The sequence below is a fragment of the Haliotis asinina genome, chromosome 3 (genome assembly GCF_037392515.1).
Source record: "Haliotis asinina isolate JCU_RB_2024 chromosome 3, JCU_Hal_asi_v2, whole genome shotgun sequence".
NCBI classification, from domain to species: domain Eukaryota; kingdom Metazoa; phylum Mollusca; class Gastropoda; order Lepetellida; family Haliotidae; genus Haliotis; species Haliotis asinina.
In genome coordinates this window covers 13386679-13399248 of record NC_090282.1, presented here as the reverse complement: position 1 = coordinate 13399248, position 12570 = coordinate 13386679, and the positions used below count along the sequence as shown (strand labels likewise).

General features: G+C 40.8%; 1 protein-coding gene across 2 annotated transcripts in view; it reads right to left on the bottom strand.

The window, feature by feature from the left end:
* LOC137277491 (bone morphogenetic protein 7-like) overlaps window positions 1-12244 on the bottom strand; it is a 32861-nt gene extending 20617 nt beyond the window's left edge. Inside the window, exon 1 of one of the 2 annotated variants that reach the window (XM_067809236.1) lies at window positions 11364-12244. In XM_067809236.1, coding sequence (XP_067665337.1) covers window positions 11364-11769 — 406 coding nt within the window. In that variant the 5' untranslated portion in view covers window positions 11770-12244. The remainder of the gene's footprint in view (window positions 1-11363) is intronic. The other variant, XM_067809235.1, reaches the window with a different exon arrangement.
* Window positions 12245-12570: the final 326 nt, after the last annotated feature.

Here is a 12570-nt window from a genome sequence, read left to right as displayed (position 1 = left end):
AACTCCCTGTAATATGTTGAAGTAATTCAACGTTGTATCGGCTGTTTAAGCACGTATTCAAGAATATACCTCAGGAAATAATTCATAATTATATGAATTAGAACACTGTACTCGAATGAGTTAAACATCACCCGCTCCGAGGCCGAGTTAGCTGTGCGTGGAAGTGTAAGAGCCTCACCGTGCTATCCAGCGCAGATGCTTTGTGAGAAAGGTCAGCCAGGTCGCCCAGCTAGACAATATCAGTCATAGACATCTTCCATTGCGTTTAGGATATAGCCTCTTCGTCATTCCACAAGTACATCGCTTCAATGCCTACAGCAACAGCTACCTCTCTTCCTTCATTTAATCCGAACTAAATCGTCAAACTAGTTTAGACAGTAGCAGGGTTGCTGTGCCATTAGTTCTTTGCCATTATACCCCATGCACCTCAACCTCGACCTCCTGATGTTGAGTTGTGTGAATATATAGAACCTACTCCAATTCTATGAGAGTGGGCGTAGCGTATTTTCTACAGAATATACAGATTACACAGTCTTCTTTGCAGCAATAAAAACATGACTATTGACTGTAATAATAACAACAGCACTGTCTTCATAGTTTGGAGGGAATAAGTTTAAATATTTCTATTTCTTTTGTACTTACTAGTAAATCCTTGCGAACACATATTATCACCTTAATCCTTGCAACCTTGCTGGGTGCATGTATTGAAGACATGCAGTGGAAATGAACGATTCTGCATTAACGTTAATATAATATTTAAATATTCACATCTTGTACAAAAGTGACCTGGTACGCCTCTCCAACGCTTGATAACATGAACGTTCCTGGACAGTAATCCCGACTACAATAATCCCTACTTGAGAAATAATACCAATTCTATGAATTTAAAGTAAGACAAGCTGACGCATTGCTATCCTCGTTCCCACTGGCAAATTCAGAAGGTGTTCGGAAATGCCTATCCCATCTGTCCTGCACTTCTTACTTCTCTCTACCACTTTTCTCAAACGCCTCTGCCGGTCTCGTGCTCTTTATAACCATTAAAACAAGTAATACCCTTGATATAACTGCAGGTAGCTCCTTCTATCGGTCCTGATTTTAACGTAAGCATTGTTGACTTACAGATTAGAGATGTCACCTATCCCACACTAGTTTCGATAAAGCAGGTCTCTAACAGCACAATACACCCACCCCCACGAATCCTCATCAAACCATCAAGTACACATGTCTGCCGCTAGGGGCGCCACTGTAGTTTCGACTTGGAGGCGTTCCAAACCATCAGTTATCTGTGTCTGTTTCGCTGCTCGATGTCGGCGCAAGCATTAGTGGGATCACTACATAGACCAGACATAATAGCTAAAGAGCGTAAGTAACGGATCCTAGTCTGGTACGCTGTTGTCTTCCACGGGTTACTGCCGTGATGAGCTCCGCAAGCTGGCGCCATCTGGACAGGGTAGTAACGGAAGTGACCCACATGCTGCTTGCTAAAAGACGGGGTGAAATGAACAAGGCTTAAAAACACACATATGACGAACATATGTTATTCAAATGCGTTGATGTCTTTGAAGAAACAGCATAACCAGATAAAAATAGTTTAACATCTTAATAACTAGCCTTGTGTTGACACGTTCCATGACAGCCGACGTAAAAATCATCGCCATATCCGTTCCATTAATACAATTCACATCACACTGGGAAATACTGTCAGAAAATGCATACATATCTCAATAAACATGGATGACGGAACTGTTTAATTGACTGAAACTACAAAATCTGCGTGACAGTGATTCCTCGATCAAACAAGCTAAGGTGGCCTAGAAGATGGTTGGTTATTTCCTCTGAATTCTTAGAATCTGATCACTTCAGCAACGGTAAACATTCCCCAAGGACGAGTTACTCCGATATTCACATTGTCTGATGGGTGCAGCAGTGTTTGAGATAACGCACTTGTGTAGACACAGCGACAGTATGGTAAACTCCAGAGAAGCATAAAGATGATTTTCTCTGTGTACCGAAGGTCAGGGCACACCGGTCGGAATCTTTTTGAACCCATGCTCATAAAAACAAGATCCCGTGGGTATTCGATTAAATCTGGCTTGGCTGACAAAACGTTAGTCTGTTGCCAATACGCCAGGAGAGCCAAGTCTTGCAGGATACCAGTGCTAATCTGTGTGATCATCAGGAGGCATGTACACGAATAAACAGAACACAACAGAACATTACTTCCCTGGTCCTGTGTCGCATCTAAATATAATTTCGTAAGCAACGTCTTCGAGGTGTTCATGTCATGTTACATAAGGTGATGTCACTCTTGACCATTGATTGGTTACGGTCTGAAAAGTGCGCCATTCGATAGCGAAACTGACGCACATGGTGGATAAACTAGCTAAACAACAGCCATAACGTGGTTCACGAATCTGTTGATTTGTGAAAAGAAATATGCTCACCCTATCGGGTGTGGTTGACTCTAGTTCCGGGATTAAGGGATTCTTCTGATTCCTCCATTTGTAACCAGGACTGACCCACTGCAATTACCCAACGTAACAATGTAACTTCGTGTTTTACTCATGCCGTGGAGATCCTTTCGTCGAATTTAAAAGCATTGTGATTACTAATTAGGGTCTGGAGTGAAATCACTGGATGTTTAGATTAAAGTTGGATAAGAACCCAAGACTGTGACAGCTGTGAATCTGCAACGATCAATAGATTGACACATCCTTGTGTCAGTAACTGTGGCTTGTGGAAGTAAATGTGTCAGTTGTATTGTTTAGGGTCACTAAAACCAAAACCACCAACCCGAAAACAAACAACTACGGTGTGCTAAAGAAGATAAATAGTGAGTGAGTTTGTTTTTGCGCCGCTTCTAGCAAATATGCCAGCAGTATCACGGAGGGGGACACCAGAAATACATTGTGCCCATATGGGGAATCGAACCCGGGTCTTCAGCGCGACGAGCCAACGCCATAACCACTAGGCCATCCCACCGCCCCCAAGAAGGGAAAGAAAGGTATTCATACGAGAAATAGTCTCATTCACATGGGAAACAGCTCAGCGGAACTGAAACAGTGTGATGTCTAATCCTTAACATTCACTTCAGACAGATCCGACAAATCAAGCAATAAAAACGTGTAGCTCAAGGGCTTTTAACTTACAAAACGAAAGCATATTTGCATGTCTGAAGGCATTTCCACGCGTTATTTTGACACATTATATGGCCACTTCACCGAATAATTTATGTTCTGCATGTTAATGAGAAGGTACGGGTTGCTGTTGGTTTCTGAATACAACTATGAAATGACCGAAATGAATAAAGTTTAAGAATTAGGTGGAATGGTTTTGATTTGAGAATGCTAACCATAGATATGGATGTACTTGATGTTTGACAATGGCGCAGTTTGAGTAGACTTGTTTTGATTCCTAGGTCAAAAACTTTCCACAATGCCTATATCGACGTGAAGTAATTTATGACTTCCCATGTGTAGATTCATAGCATTACAGTTGGCTATATGTGGATTAAATATATCGTACAGTTTGATACTTTGCTCGTCTCCATTTCTCTTTGTCTATGAATTTTACTGTCTTACTTGATTTACAATCAATACAGAATATATGACACAAAAGCACATTGAAAACCTCACTGTACCACTGATTGCCTTTCACGTGGAGGGGCTGTTGGGTAGCCCAGTGGTTAATGGGTGCGGCCGTCACGCCAATTCGCAAGTTCTATTCGCATGGGTACAGTGTGTGAAGCCCATTTCTGGTGTCCCTCGCCGTGATATATCGGGAACACTGCTAAAACGGCGTCAAACTTAGCTTTCTCACTGCTAAACTTGAATTTCAATTTCATAACTAAGGGTTGCAACTCCATCCAGTGTTTATCGACTGCCCTTACTAACCCTTCACCTGATTCGCTAACTGAGACCTTAAAAAAACAAAACAAAAAACAAACAAAAAACAAAAAAAGAACAAAAATATACAAAATGTCTGAGTGCATGTCTTCTGACTTCAAAGATTTCTCCTTTACTGGCACGTACAGAGACGACCTTGGTCTACAAAGTAGTCAGAGTGATGGGTGAATCTTTTAGACAATCGGAGAGAGTGAAAAAAGAGTTAAACGCCTGAGCTACTTCAGATGAGCTTTTCCTCAATTATCGCTGATGATTTCTCCTTTCACACAATATGACCGCTAGCTGCTGCAATACAAGTTGATTATCATAATGGGTTAATAAAGAGACAAACAGTTGAGGACTTCTAATCAAAACAAGTCTTTTGCAGTTGTATTCTCGTTTCAAATGAATATTTATAAGACGGACCTGGGGAGACTGCATTTAAAGGAGAATGCCCCTAAAGATGAAACACGGTTTCCATCGGGAGAATATTTCAATAATGATGATGAAATCAAAGTTAGGAAGTCACTTTCATGAAAAAAAAACACCCCTCGACGATCTGTTAGAACTTTTATCCAGCGACATAAGCTTGTCGTAAGTAAGCGACTTAATGATCGAACCCGTGAAGAACCGAGTTAGAATTCGTCTCTGGCAACCCATGTCAGTAAGAAGCGACTAATGGGATTGGGTGGTCAGGCGCGCTGATTTGGCCGACACATGCTATCTTATCCTCACTGCGTAAATCGATGCTCATGGTGTTGATCACAGGATTGTAGCTCAAATTTTGCAGAGTGCGGCGTTAAAACTCTGCTGCGATATGATAGGGATTTGCAGTAACTGTTATCTTTACCCAAAATTAGAGAGTTTTACTTTGCCAGATGTAAACATGGGAACCCCACTCAAACCGAAATACTCACTCCTAACCGACAGGTCATTGTTCGCAGTTCGTAACGTCTCATCCTATGACGCGCATCAGCTCTTCCGCTCTCCGAGCAGAAGCTCAACATATTATACCACCAAGACGTAGCGTAAAACTTCCTACCGAGAGCAGGAAAACAAATGGCAGCATCACCATAACGTTAATATGCATATAAATGACGTTAACAAACCGTAAAATAACGTAGCATGCCGTCAAGTGACGCTTACACGCCATCAGGTCAGGTATACCCAAGCCAAGAAATAACGTTAACAAGCCGTCAAATGACGTTAACAAGCCGACATGTAACGTGAACTAGCCGTCAAAGAACGTAACACGTCATCAAATGACGTTAACAAGCCGTAAAGTAACGTTAACACACCGTCAAGTAACATTAACAAGCCGTCAGGACAGGTTCACACACCAAGTAACGCTAACGCTACATCACGGATCCTAACCACCACGTACCTCTTTGTCTCCTCTTATACAAACAAAAAGTAAGTATGTTAACACTGGACGAAATATTTACCAAGGCAATAAATACGACTAAAACATGGAAATATGGAAAAGTGAGTAACATGTCTGAACTTCGGAAGAATAGACGCCCACGAGAAATTGATATTTCCTTATCAAAGTGATCATGTTACAATGACTGACCTTTGTTTTAAGACACTACTCAGATCTGACAGAGACTAAGAATATATGCTTAGAGTAGCTTAGTGTGAATACCTTAACAAGTTTGCATTTCGTTTGATGAAGGACGCTTTCGTTAGTACGCTCAATTTATCAGTTTACTTTGATGTTTAGAATACATATGCCTTTACCTATAAATAAATAAATAAATAAATAAATAAATAAATAAATAAATAAATAAATAAATAAAAGAGTAGGCGAGTTGGTTCAAAGGTAGTTTCTAGATGGAAACATATTGGTGGGGGACTCAAGAAATATGCTTAACACATTGTTCCCAAGAGGGAATCGAACACGGGTCTTAGGCATGAAGAGCGAACGATTTAACCACAAGGCTACCCCTTGCAATACTCCAGAATGTATATGAATACATCCCTGTAATGAACGATAAACAGCACCTGACACTTGAAATGGAGCGAGTTTAGTTTTACGCCACACTCAGCAATATTCCATCTATATGGCGGCGGTCCCTTGAATTGGAAATACACAGACACCTTCGATAGCACATGACACTAAACTGATAATTTAAGAGGCATCTTGCTCCAAATCTAAAGTGCAAATGATACAACAAAACTGTAAATGACACCTGGTGATATAACATTTCAAACAGACTTTAATGACTAAACAGATTGCACCTGACAGTATAATGACAACTTGGCACCTGGTACTGCAATGACAAAATCAATATCAATCGATTAGCTTTAATGATAACTTGGAAGGCACATGGTTTATATATGCAACGTCCCTCGTCACGCCAAAGACCAGGGTTCGATTCCCCACATGGGTGCAATATGTGAAGCCGATTTCCGGTTTTCCCAGTCGTTATTGATGGAATATTTCTAAAAGCGGCATAAAACTAACCTCACTCAATATATGTGCACCATTCCTGGCAGTATTCCCAGACAGCACCATTCCTGCAATACCAAACCTTCAAAAGTAGGTTTGAGCCCGGCAAACCAGTGGTTGATATCGTGAACAACGTCTTGATCACTGTGACAGTAAGCTATATAATCCTGCGACAATCTAACTACAGAAGCAAAGTATTTGGGAAACCAGGACACCAGAGTCTTCAAGGGCTGGGAATAACGCAACGAGTGCTAGCCGGAGAATCTTCAAATCAACTTCCGTCCTTCTGTACAAACAGTACCTTCGTCGTGTACCATATCAAGATCAGGTTCGTACATAATATGCCTTAAATGATATTTCACTCAGCATGCACAGCTATTTCAGAACTTTTAATGATTGGCGCCAGCTTTCGTATCAACTAGATATGGTTGTGGCCTTCTCAGTGCGTTGATAGACTGTGAGTTGGCCATTACTGTTAAACTCTATCATGGTATCTCAGTAGAACTATACAACCGCCTTGAACATGGACTGTTGATGAATACGACGATAAAGAACAATCAAACAAAAGTACTACAAAACCGGTAATAGTTCGGAGTGGTACAAACACGTGCTAAACGCTTTAAAAATGTAAATGCTGAACATTATGACCCATTTCACATCATGGCATATATTTCTGTAGCCATTACTTACACGTCTGTTGAAAATGTTAACAAAATCATGATCGTCTCATTAAAGAGAGGCCTATCACAAACATCTTTTAAACATGAAACATCCGTCGACCTATTCATCAATCCTATCTTATCCTCAGTTCATATTTACATCCGACGCAAGGCTCGGTACGCGCTGACGAAGCCCCGTTAAGTGAATCCCAAATTATCAAACCAACACAAAAACAAAACCGCATGTTTTCACCCGAAACTATTGCTGGCTCTTTGCTAAAAACTCGGCTAAATTCCTTTCATTCAGGGCTTTTATTTATCAACTGCAGACTTGGTTATTTGATGTGAGATGTCAAACGATTTACAATTGGACTTAGTGCACATGGAATTCCTCTCCGGGGATTATGCAATGTTCTTGTTTACAGTTGGCCAGGAGACGTAGAAGCCATTGGTATGGCAAACACAAGCACGGTATTTCAGTTTCATTGGCGGAAATGTGGATAAATTCCTGTAATCCCTCAAAGTGATGTGTGCGTTCGTCTCAATACTTTGTTTTCACCTGATCTACCTAGACAAAATAAATGCAAACATTGAGCTTGATGTTGCTTCAAAGGCTCCTAAAATTAGAACACGTTTGATCGTTTCATCCCTGACCTAAACACCAGATTAAGCTACGGAGGTCATGAGTAAATTTGAAATATCTTCTGTGAAAGTGAAAGTAAACGTTGTTCAACGCCGAATTTAGCGATAACCAGGCTTTATGACCATGGGATATGCCGAATACAGTTTTAACAGGTAAATCAGCATCCATATGTGAGTATGATTTTATGCCGCTGTCAGCAGTAAAGCTGTGGAGGGCACACGAATGGGCTTCAGACTGTACTCGTGAGGAATCGAACCCAGGTCTTCGTCCCGACGAGCGAACGCTTTAACCCATCGTCCAAATGACTTATAGAGTCACGTAGGTTACTGCCATTCATGAGTGTGATCCGTGCCCCGTGATGTTGGTCACCGTTTGGTCCTACCTTGATCGACTTGTCCAGTGATGTGGTTGGACAGTCAGACAGGTAGTGCAAAACAACATGCAATCACTAACATATCTATTACAGAATGATAAATGAAATTACAAAAACGGCAAGAAATATGCTTAAAATGTACATCATTTCAAACATGAGTGCAGAATATTTTAGGTTCTGTGTAAAACGTGTATATGAGTGAAGCCTGTAAATTATTAATTTGCTGCATAAATAATCAACTTCAGACCTAACGTTCCAGTGACTGATATTGTGAACGTCGGGGGTACATGACACGCCACCCACCTAGTCAACGTACCTGTCCATCCGATCCATTTAGTCAACTCTTTGTATAAGCTCACTCACACACTCAAACTCACTCTTAGCACAAACATAGTGACATATTGTCTACCGTCGCCATGTTGCAAGAGCACAACGCTCTATGTGCGCGTATGTGTCTGGCTGCTTGAACCAGTCCGGGATTGAGACGAGTTTTAGTGCTAGCCCTTGGATACTATACCGCAGTTTAATGTTGATACCCTACTTAGATTAGTATACCGACTCCCTGGCAACCAGTCCTCGATTATTCCCCTGTAATGGTGTGTGCGAGAGTACCAGCGTTTGATACGAACTACGAATTACCGAGACTGCGCTGACGCTCTGTCGACGACACCCGAAATCGTCAGGGAATCGTTGACTCGAAGCCGCATTTTTATAACATAACAGTAAAATGCCAGTCAGTGGGGTGAAACAGCACATTGCCCACAGTCTAGTCATCACATACAGACCGCCATGCGGATCATACATATGGATTTACAAATTAAATATTCTTACTGACTCAGTGAGGTCGAAAATAATAATGTATAGAGCTACGAGATTTTCGCTATCACCCCAAGAGAGGAAGTACTCCAATATCAGCTCATTACCAACACAGTAATCCTACTAATCCCGACCACTAACAAATCTCCTCTTACCTCATTAGGAAACTACTGGGGTCAGAGGGAATACGTATATCCTCAGTCTTATGAATATTCATAAGGGACATTTCAAAAGTTCCCTTTCCGAGACGGCCCATAAAAATACTGTCTCAAACGCCCCCAGGCGTCTTATGCACTTCCAAGAGGTGGTTTAAATAATATTTACATTCAATGCGTTCTTGAAACTCAATAGAGCATGAAGTGGCTAAGATCAGAAAGGTAGTGTTCCCATTGAGCTGTGGTCCGCCTCTCTGCGACGGAGAACAAGCCATGTTTAACCTACAGTTTACCATACAAACACGCAATGCTGTCGCCACATAAAGGCTTGTAGGCGATGAAAAGGCTACAAGCCCGGACTGGGTCGAGGACAATTTAAACCACGTGTGTTTAATGAAGTTCGGGGAGACTTTCCTTCAGGGTGTAGTGGAGTGTGCATTGACTGGTATAGACGCTGATCAAGAAGCTGCAAGCTGACAACTTAAGCTACTTTAACTGTCCATAACTCACACTGTCATTGGAATCAGACATACTTCAAAAGGTGATAAAGCAGTCATTATAATATCACGCCCTGGGACTTGATGACTCAAGGGGTTTTCAGACTGGGTACGATAGTGTGTCGCGCTGTGTTAACATACGGTAGCAGCGTACACGATAACACGCGGGTCAACAAATCACCTACCTAATAAATGGTCACCTGAATACAATTCTGATAATGGTTGATTGAAAAATGATTCTGTTAACGAACCCTCAAGTCTCTTACAGCAGAAAAGAGGATGAACAATGACAGCTATTTGGGGATACCAAGTAAATTGAATGGAATATGTGCGATTGGGGTGGACAGTGTTTGATTTCAAATATAGGTCAGAGATTTAACGGGTATATAACAGTAACAAGTAGAGACACACAAGTTCATATTGTCAAGCCGCCCAAAGACAATGTTTTTGTTGTTGTTTTTTTAAGTATGAAACACGATAGTTTGGTTAAATCTCAAATAATATGAGCTCCATCAGTAGCTGAATTCTGACGCCCTTTCAAAGTGAGGTAAATATCTGACAAGTAGCAGACGGCAGTTTTCTTTTTTGTAAGATACTATATCGTTTGACAAGATAGCATTACGCGTAAACGTTCAATGGTAACATAAATTTCAATCTAACCTTAGGTCTTCGTAATTTATTTCTTGGAAGCCAGTTTCAGACATTTATCAATAAAATGTAGTTCATCTACTAAGCATTTGGGCAAAACTACTCTGTTAGTGATAAACTAATAATATTTGACAGAGGATAGTCGATAGGTCGATGGCAGCAGGTCTGTCTGTTCCGAGAAGAGTAGCTGCATCGGTCCTTTATCAAAATATTCAGGTTGTTATTTTTCAGAAACTGCATAATCTGCGATACCATAATTTATAACAGACGGCAACAAAATGCAACAATCAATACGAAATACTTATTCGAAACACACCATCTGTCAAATTCTGCCTGTGTTGTTTGAAAGTATCATCCAGTCCTTCATAGGATTATAATACATCCAATATATTTTGCTTATAAGTAATACCTGTGCACATAACAGATGTATATCACTTTCCTAAAGCGTATGTAAGTATATATGTAAGTAATATGATAACATTCATAAAAATCATAAAATCGCACCCAATCACGTTCCATATGTTATCACGCAGTTATTTCCTCTAACAACCAGTAAATCTCTTCTGGGGGAACACAAAGAAATTAAGTGTGATGTACATTATGAACACTATTCTCAGGAAAGTCACTGTATTATTGAATACAAAATCCGGACTTTTACCATTCTTATGTTCAACGAAGATATTCAAATGCCTTTTGAAGCAATTTATCGCTGAAGTAGGGAAAAACATGCCATGTCAGATACGAACAGTAATTAAATATTAACTTGCAATTTTCAAGCGTTCTGAAAATATCGTCCTTTCCATAAACTGCTCTCCGTAAAAAGACCAACCAAGAAATCACAGAACTGGTAAAAAAATAGACAAATTGAATGTTTCTGTCTTTTTCTGAGGAAGACATGTTTAAAAGAAAGATGGCAGCATGTACATAATATACCACAAGTCCATGTGATGTATTAGAAAACAAATGGATAATAAACCTAGTTAGTATAACTATATTAACAATATTTGTTACATGAGGAGTAATTTAAAAAAAACCCATTCCATCTTTTTCTACAAACAGAACCTATATATTGCCATTACACAACATGCAAAATTAAGTAGTATAGAAATTCAACATCCAGAGATAATACAAAGAGAATTAAATAACACCGTTAAACCAACATGCAGAGAATGGAACTAGCACACAGGTAAATATTGACAGAGATTTACGAGCTTCGGTTACAGATAATACACTTACCGTGATTGACAAAACTCATAATGACGTCCGAACCGTCTAATAAATCCGGGTTTAATCCGACAGAAGCGTTCCTCGGACTACTCCGAAACACCGTATCATCATCCATCGCCTCCCCGTCTTCGTTTTTAAGTTTTTCATACAAATCAATCATAAACTTGGGCGCTGAATCCCCCTTTCCGTGGGTCTTGGGTTTGGGTTTCTGATGGAGGCCGAGAAGAGTTAAAATTTCTTGCTGCATTTCGCGTTTTTCTCTGCCGGGTAGTCTTGTGACAAGCACAGTTTGTTGTAAGTCATTATCGGCGTAGAATGCAGTACTCATGGTGGAGTAGGCCCCCGTGACGTCCCCGAGTACCAGCGATATGGCGATTGTAGTTCTCACAAGCCATCTGCACCGTAGCCCTTCCATTTTGAAAGAAATATCTGATCGCTGGTGTCCCTTGTGACTCGGTTCCCCCCTTCAATGCTTGCGTTGTTTTATTTAGTACTTCGGTTAGGGGTCAGTAATAATCCAGGTCATTCACAAAACTTGCCCTGGATTTTGATATCGTCTTCTATCTTCCGTCACTGACACATTTGTCTGTCACGCCGCATTTTACCAGGTGCAAAACACAGGTGTACTATCCCCCTGGTCAAGAGGCCGTCGTTTCTGCGCTTGATTAGGGCGAAGCCGATCCTTCAGCATAACAAGCCCAACTGCGACCGGATCGAGCTATTTCTGTGGTATTCGCTGTCTTCTGAAGCTTCCAGGCCAGCTAAACAACTGATAAAATCTCCACAAATGAAAACAAGCCAATCGGAAACTCACCAAAACAAAGGCTACTGACAACTCGCTCAAGCTGATTCTATTCCTTCCCCAGGGCGGTAGAACAGGGGCTATAAAACGTGAACCGGTTTTGTGAAACTGGTTTTAACAGCGGCGACGGTTTCGGTTAGCTGTGTGTAAGAAATTGTGAGAAGCACGAGGTTCAGCAGTACAACGTGGGTTTGGCTTGCTACAGCGACTTAAGAAATAAAACGTTTATCAAAATTAGACTGAGTCGTACTTAAATTGTGTATAGGTGTATGGTATGTAAGAAGGTATCCACAAGCGGGGTCATATGTCGTCACACCTACGACTTCCTTCAGCTGCAACAACACTTCACCCCCTACCACAACTATGCTGTAAGTGGTTTGGAAAGATTGCTTAATATTTTACACCGAAATCTAG